At 34.0% G+C, this 8,054-nt stretch overlaps 1 protein-coding gene across 2 annotated transcripts; it reads left to right on the top strand.

The window, feature by feature from the left end:
- The first annotated feature begins 477 nt into the window (after nt 1-477).
- On the top strand, nt 478-7,667 carry LOC130800443 (kinesin-like protein KIN-8A). 2 transcript variants are annotated; one of them, XM_057663968.1, is made up of 7 exons: nt 478-1,607; nt 3,414-3,687; nt 4,216-4,266; nt 4,587-4,679; nt 4,797-5,162; nt 5,556-6,200; nt 6,746-7,667. In XM_057663968.1, the coding sequence occupies exons 1-7, from the start codon at nt 796-798 to the stop codon at nt 6,800-6,802; spliced, it is 2,298 nt and encodes a 765-aa protein (XP_057519951.1). In that variant the 5' UTR covers nt 478-795; the 3' UTR covers nt 6,803-7,667. The 2 variants fall into 2 exon arrangements, with proteins under 2 accessions (XP_057519951.1, XP_057519952.1); XM_057663969.1 differs by having other exon boundaries at nt 481-1,607; nt 6,813-7,667.
- The last annotated feature ends 387 nt before the right edge of the window (nt 7,668-8,054 follow it).

Here is an 8,054-nt window from a genome sequence, read left to right as displayed (position 1 = left end):
GTTAGATTTGTCTTAATGTATACTTTTTATTATGTAAAAATATTTCAAATAAGACTCACAATTTGATTTGAAACTGTGCAGAATGGAAATGAGAAGAACAAAAAAGAACCAAAAAAATATACATTAAGAAATATCTAAAATATCTCATATAAATAGATTTTATCAACTATATATTTCCTTCGTTTCATAATATTTACTACCGATAGTGACATTTTTCCACATGTTACACTTAGTAACGAATATTATGAAACAGAGGAAGTATATCACTTAAAAACTTTAATTAGTTACTATTTAAAGTAAAATACGAAGTACTCTATTATAAATGGAGAGAACATACAACTAAGAGAAAAGGAAGTATATATTTAATGACCGTTGATGCTCCTACTGTTTGACCGTTACAAACCCCAGTATTCAAAAATTTAAAATTTTTATCCTCTTTGCACTCCCATTTTCACTTTTTTTTTAATTTTTTTTTATTTTGGTATCTCCAAAGAAAATGAGTAAGACTTTTTTTTTCCTATTTGAAATTCAACTTCTCTCTGCCGTCCCTGCCCCACTAATCAACGGCTCAGATCTTACAAAGACTTTCTCTCTCCCAAACTCACATACTAGTAATCTTGAATGCCCTTTAATTCTTTCCAAATTCCTCTTATTTTCTTCTTCTATTCCCTCTTATTCACCAAACTGCTAAAAGATCTAAACTTGATTGATTTTTCCATCTGGGTAAGCAAGAAAATCATAAGGGTATGTTTAGATTGTGACAGAAAAGGTTTTTAGTAGAGTAATAAAAGAGAAATGCCAGTTTCAACAAGGTCTCAGATCTTGATCAAAGAAGATGAAAATGTAACAGAACAAACAGAGCATACAAAAATGGCTCAAACATTAAGAAATCCCCATCAAGGTTTGAAAGAAAAGTTGAAGTCTTTAACCCTTTTATATGAACAACAAAAATTAGCTTCAATTGGGGTAAAAAATCATAATTTCAAACCTCAAGATGCTTTAGATAGAAATGGGTCTATAAAAATGGAGGATTCAGACTCATTTAAGAATAAATACCCTCAAATTCCCCCAATTCATAGAAACATTTCTATGAAAAAAACTGAAAAAAGTCCAATAATGAAAGAAAATTCAATCCCAAATGCAACATTAACAAAAACCTATATTTTTCCCCAATTTTCAAACCCACAAATGGTGGATTCAAATAAGAATGTAGGATCAAATGGGGATCGAATCGTCGGGTTTAGCTGTCCAAGAAAGGCTCCAATTTCAGATACAGTAGCAAGAAAGTTGTCATTAGGATCACAATTAGAGGGAAAAGGGGGAAGAAAATTATCAATTGGTCAAGAAATGGATGATCTCCTGTTTGAGAAACAGAGTAACAGAAATAACAGGATTTTGGTGTTTGTTAGGCTTAGGCCTATGATGAATAGAGAGAATGAAAACGGGTGTAGAAGTTGTGTTCGTATTGTTAATCATAGAGATGTTTATTTAACTGAATTTGCTTCTGAAAATGATTATTTGAGATTGAAGAGATTGAGAGGAAGACATTTCACTTTTGATGCTTCTTTTTCTGAGTCTGCTTCTCAGATGGATGTTTATTCTACTACGTGAGTTTTTTGAATCTTTGCTTTTCTTGTCATTTTGAAGTTTTGGATTGTATTCATGTTGATTTTTCATGATTTTGATGTTTTTGGTTGGTTTTAATCCAATTATTGTTGTTTTAATGGTGGTGTTGTTCGAGTATATAACATATTTTGGGTAATAATCTAATTATTTGTTGTTTTAGTGGTATGCTCTCGTGTCTAAGGAATTAGCTTAATCAAAAGTTTACGTTTATAGTTGAGGCCTCAGAATATCTTATAAACTTTAACGGTTCTTGTTGACATGAAACTCTTGATTTTAACTTGCCAATAATTATTAATTATTTGGGGTGTTTGGTTCTTAGCTTTTTGGTTGGCTTATGTCTTGTTGGTTGGTCAAACAGTCAAAAAATGTGTTTGGTAAATGGCTTTTGAAGTAGCCAAAAAGCTGGCTTAGAAGCCAAAATGAAAAGGTGCTCCTGCTAGCTTTTTTAGTTGCCTTTTAGCTTGTTGACCCACTTTTTCTCTGATAAACAGCCAACAGCTAATACTCATTACTAAACATCTTCCCCAAAGTCCTCATCATTTTAGAGCTAGATGTTTTTCCTTAATGAAAAATGGATATGATTCGAATTCGTGATATAGTGAATTTAATGAAGCGTGCTAATAAAAAATTTAAGCTAACAATTGTAATACAACTAACAAAATACTTTTGGATTTTGATGAAAAGAAATACTCATACCATTTTCAAATCAACGTGCAATCCATTTTTGTTTGGTTGAATTTGGTAGAAGCTCAATATATATGCAAAGACATGTTTAGTCATTTTTTTTTGTTGAGTATCATTTTGACTATAATTTTGGAGGGAAAAGAAAAATAATCTTCAATAGATTCAAGTGAAATTAAAAATTTAATGAAATTGTGTTGCCTTTTTTCCAAGTCAAGTTCAAAGTCTTTTTAGGAAGAAAATCCTTTTTAATAATATCCTTTGCAATAACAAATATAGATTATAAGAGATTAAAGTGATGTAGAACTACTAATAATTGTAAATGATACGTTACTATAACGTCTTCCGGACTACAACCATTAGATTAAGCTTTTGGTTTGGTTAATGTTACGAAAAGTCAAAGTAAGCAACTACCTAATGATACAGCGTATGACGTATTCTAGCAATCATTAGATTAAGCTTTTGGTTGGATTGACTATCCAAAAGCCGATATATATTATATAATCTATCACTTAAAGTCTTTTTAGGAAGAAAATCCTTTTAATATCCTTTGCAAGTAACAACATAGATTCTAAGAGATTAAAGTGATGTAGAACTACTAATAATAATTAATGATATATTACCATAACACATCCTGGCTACAACCATTAGATTAAATTTCCAGTTTGGTTGATGGTTACGAAAAGCTAAAGTGATCAACTACTTAATAATACAGTATATAACATATACAGAACTACAATCATAAGATTATGATTGATGTTACGAAAAGTCAAAGTAATCAACTCTTTAATGATATATAGTACGTAACGTATTTTAAACTACTACCATTCGATTAAGCTTTTGATTTGGTTGATGTTACGAAAAGTCAAAGTAATCAACTACAAACTAATACGGTACATAATGTATTTTGGACTACAACTATTAAATTAAGTTTTTAGTTTGATTAATGGATCTAAAAGCCGACATATATTATATACTTTATCACTTAAACGCAATGTCATAACAAACCCGTTTACAAAAAGATTGTTTCTTTAGGAAAATCAATGGAGAAAAAAAGAATGGAAAATTTCAACAACATTGAAACTTAAAAATTGTTGAAATTCCAGAACAGCGGATCTTGTTGAAGCTGTGTTGCAAGGGAGGAATGGATCAGTATTCTGTTACGGCGCAACCGGAGCTGGAAAAACATACACAATGCTAGGAACAGTTGAGAATCCAGGGGTAATGGTTTTAGCAATCAAGGATCTTTTTACAAAGATTAGGCAGAGAAGTTTTGATGGTAATCATGTTGTGCATCTATCATATTTAGAGGTTTACAATGAGACTGTCAGAGATTTGCTGTCCCCTGGAAGGCCTTTGGTTCTTAGAGAAGATAAACAAGTAAATCTATTGTCTTTGTTTTTGCACATTTCTTGTTAGACATGTCTTACACCTCACCCATCAGCTTTAGCTTTTGGTTGAGTTTCTTCTTTGATATGGTATCAGTAGTCAACATGACAAAAAAGGTCACGGGTTTGAATCTAAACTACCCATCAAATTTAAGTGGAATATTCTATGCCAGGTATGACGAGGTCCAGGGCTGACTCTGAGATTTGAGAGGTTTGGGGAGAAATATTAATTATTGGCCTCTAATTACTAAATATTAAAGCACCGTTTTTTGATTTTTTTGGATGGGCTTGGGGCTTGGGTTCAGGACCCTCTTACTCCCTTATAGGGTTGGCCCCGAGAGACTCTGTATTGTATTTATACTTTTAGCCCAAAAACTTTCATGTGTGGGGCATTTTAAAGTACATAATATATTTTGGGGCCTAAATCTAGTTTATATTTGGGTTGGTTCAATGACATTTTTTGATTGAAAACTCATGATTTTAAGTCAATAGAGCTTATTGTGGTTTATGTATTGTGTAGGGGATTGTGGCGGCTGGTTTATCACAGTATAGAGCTTATTCTACTGATGAGGTAAGTATTTGTTGGTTCTTTGATCGTTAAATGTAGATATGTCAAAACGGTCGGGCGAATGGATTTCGGGTTAGGTTCAACTTAGACTTGTAGCACTTTGCAAATTTGGTCTGTCCAATGGATTATGAGTTTAAAAAAACAATATTTTATTACAAATACAAAAACTGATAAGATATAGTGGATTCTGGCCAAACACTAATGACTTGAAATTGAAAAGTTAACGGGTCAAAACAGTTGGATTTGACGCAACTTGTTAGGTTGTTTAGGGTGGTTAGTTTCTGGTCGGATTAAAACTTGACATGCCTAATTCAATGGAACAGGTGATGGCTTTACTTCTTCAAGGTAACAAGAATAGGACTACCGAACCAACTCGAGCAAACGAAACATCTTCTAGATCCCATGCTATACTACAGGTATCTACATAAGTAGATTAGTCTATCAGTAACAACAATCTTGTATATAGTTAAGCGTACTTAGTCGGAAACATGTCAAAAGAGATCAATGACAGTATGAACTGTTGTTTTATTCAGGTTATGATTGAATATCGAACAAAAGATGCTTCGATGAATGTAAAACATCGAGTAGGAAAGCTTTCGTTGATTGATCTAGCTGGGTCGGAGAGAGCATTAGCTACGGATCAGAGAACTTTAAGATCGGTGGAAGGAGCCAACATAAACCGCTCGCTTCTTGCACTTAGTAGTTGCATCAATGCCCTTGTTGAAGGAAAGAAGCACATACCTTACAGAAACTCCAAGCTCACACAACTCCTTAAGGATTCTCTAGGTGGAGCTTGTAACACTGTTATGATTGCAAATATTAGCCCTAGCAACCTTTCGTTTGGCGAAACACAAAATACCCTCCATTGGGCTGATCGAGCCAAGGAGATTCGAAACAAGGTACTCAACTACATGATATGTATGAACTAATAACTCATAACTGATAATTGATAAGTGATACCTAATATGTGTGAACTTGTTTATACAATAACAACAACGCCAAACCTATTATATTATACCAAAAGATTGGATTCAGCTACATGATGCAATTTACATCTCCAACTTATAAGCGTTAATCCTTAGTATCCCTTTCCACTCCTGCCTCCATGTTGTCCTCCGAACTTCAACTTTCATGTATGAAGTTGCTTATACAACAACAATGCTAGCCAAAGCCTTAATCTTAGTTGGAGTCAGCTACATGAGCGAATATATCAGTTATTAACGGTTGCCCATGTTGATTCTTTTCTTCATTCATTTCGATTTTCATCCTGATTTGTTCTAAATGGCTTACAGGTATATGAAACAAACGAAGAAGTAGTGCAAGGTTCAGATTCTGATGCTGATCAAGCTAAGTTGTTGCTAGAAGTACAGAAGGAAAACCGAGAACTTCGAGTACAACTAGCAAAACAACAGCAGAAGATGTTAACCCTTCAAGCACAGTCCTTAGCAGCAAATCCCTCACCAAGTAACATCCTCTCCCCACCTCCATCATCCAACAAGAAAAGATCGAAAACCCCATCACGAGCCACACCAGATTTGATCAAAAAGAAGGGAGCCGAAGAGGGTATAAGGGAATTGCAACTAGTAGTGAAAACATTAGAGGGAGAGATAGAAAGAGTAAAGAAAGATTATGCATTGCAACTAAAGAAAAAGGATGAAAAGATTAGGGAGTTAACAGCAAAACTATCCAAAGGGGTAAGAACAAGAGATGATGGGTTGAAAAGTATAGTGACTAGAACAAGTTTAAGGCCTAAGGAAGGAAACATAGATGTGAAAACTCCTGGTCATAGGTTCTTGTCTCCTGCACCATCAGCGAAAAAACGGAGTTTTTGGGATATAACTACAGCTAATAGTCCTTCAGTTACTACCTTGAATGGAAGAAAAACAAGAAGTCATGTTAATGCTGAGCCTACAGGTCCGCCTTCCATGCTCCTTCAGGTAATAATATTCAAATATGTCGGTTCAGCATCATCATCATACTCGGTGTATCCCGCTCATAGATCAGTCTTATATTAGAAATATCTATCCAATCAATAAACATTTTTTCACTGAAGTCAACCAATCAATAAACATTTTTTCACTGAAGTCAACAATCATCCACAAATTCTTGTGAGAGATGGCCTCTTAATTCAAACATGTGACCTTAGGTTTCATTTTTAGCGCTTAGACTAATAACTTTTGTTGATTTTGTGATACTTAATCAGCCCTGAGTTCGAGTCAATAGTCGTGTACTTAGATCAGGGGGCCTCCGGTCCCCAGTGTAGCTTCGTCCATGAATATGAATCAATGTACCAAAGGTATATAACTATTTAGGAAATTAGACTTAATCAGCTAATTAGCCAACCTAATAGTAATCAACTAGCTAAACTAAGCTAAGACTTGATCTTAATTGGGTTCTAAAAACTATTTGTGATGCTTTGTATGTAATTTTTATTAATTTTGGTGCACAAATAGTTCTTTTCTTTATTCTGTTACTGATGCAGCTTGCACATCCATGTATCTGGTCTGTGTTAATCCTCGGACTACACATCGCCAATTAAAAATATTCAGCCAGGTTTTGCTCGACAAAGAATTAGTCCCTTCAAGCAGTGACGGAGGATCAAACGAGCGAGCATGACAAATCGACATACAACAAACACAAGATCTCCACCCATCTCGAGCTCAGGTCAGGATTACATTCAGCTAGCAACGTGTTAGTTGGTGGGTCCATTCTATAACATTATACCAACCAAGATCCAAAGATCCAAAGATCCAAGGAAATTATGATTATATAAAGGAAACCATTTGTTTTAAAGGGATTTCCTAAAGAAAAACATTCATTTTTTCATTCTATTTTTTACTTGCTATGGAAAAATCACCCTGTTAGATATAGATTAGTGGGTTTGTTCTTTGTGTTTACAGAAAAAGTCCAGTGCTGGGGACTGTCGGATACAGATTTTTGTGTGGAATAAAGGAGTTGTTAAAATCTGTCTCTAGGGATCATGTGAAGACAATATGTTATTGGGTTTATGCATATTTTTTCTTTTACAGAAAGAAAGTTAAAGACTAATCAAGTGTCTGATAAAGGAGATATCATTTGGATGCATTTGAGTGGTGTTACTTTTTATTTTATTTTACTGTTAGTGTTGTAATATGTTTATGACGATGGTAGAGTTTTAATTCCAAAAGATTGAAAGATTGGAGTCGTCCGTATTGTAATTTGTTAGTGTGCATTTTTTTGTGTAGTAGTTAGTAGAGATGATTGTGTGTTAGAGTGTTTAGTCCTTTTATGGCAGGATTTACTCTTTTTATGTCTTTTACTTGAGTGTTTGGTTTGATTTGTCTATTTAGACAAGGAATTTAGAGTTTCTATTTCAATTTGTAAACTTTTTCTTTTTTAAAATTATCAGGTAGATTAAGGGAAGAACCGGGTTAGATGAGATTTGATTTTTAAGATTTTTTCAGAGAAATGCGATATTTACTCAAATTAAGATGATATTTTATTTTCGTAAAGATCTTCCTTTTAAGTAGAAAGGAAAAGAATTTTTCCACTCCCTCATTACCAAGATTTTCAGTTCTATGTGCTTTGAGTCGTGGCTCAAGGTACGTGGTATGAAGGGATGTATGAGCTGGGATTTGGCTTAGGGTTGGTGACGACTCGTCACGCAGGCCACCCGAGCGGCGACTTATAATCAGTTATTTGTGAGCTTTATGTGTTTGCTTTGTTTATTGGCGGTTGTGTTTTGTATGCGGTTCTTTGGGGCTTATGTGATAATTATTCCAATACACATTATGGACATACTATGTTGCTTT

Source organism: Amaranthus tricolor, chromosome 14 (assembly GCF_026212465.1).
Source record: "Amaranthus tricolor cultivar Red isolate AtriRed21 chromosome 14, ASM2621246v1, whole genome shotgun sequence".
Lineage (NCBI taxonomy): Eukaryota > Viridiplantae > Streptophyta > Magnoliopsida > Caryophyllales > Amaranthaceae > Amaranthus > Amaranthus tricolor.
This window is presented reverse-complemented; position numbering and strand designations above follow the sequence as displayed.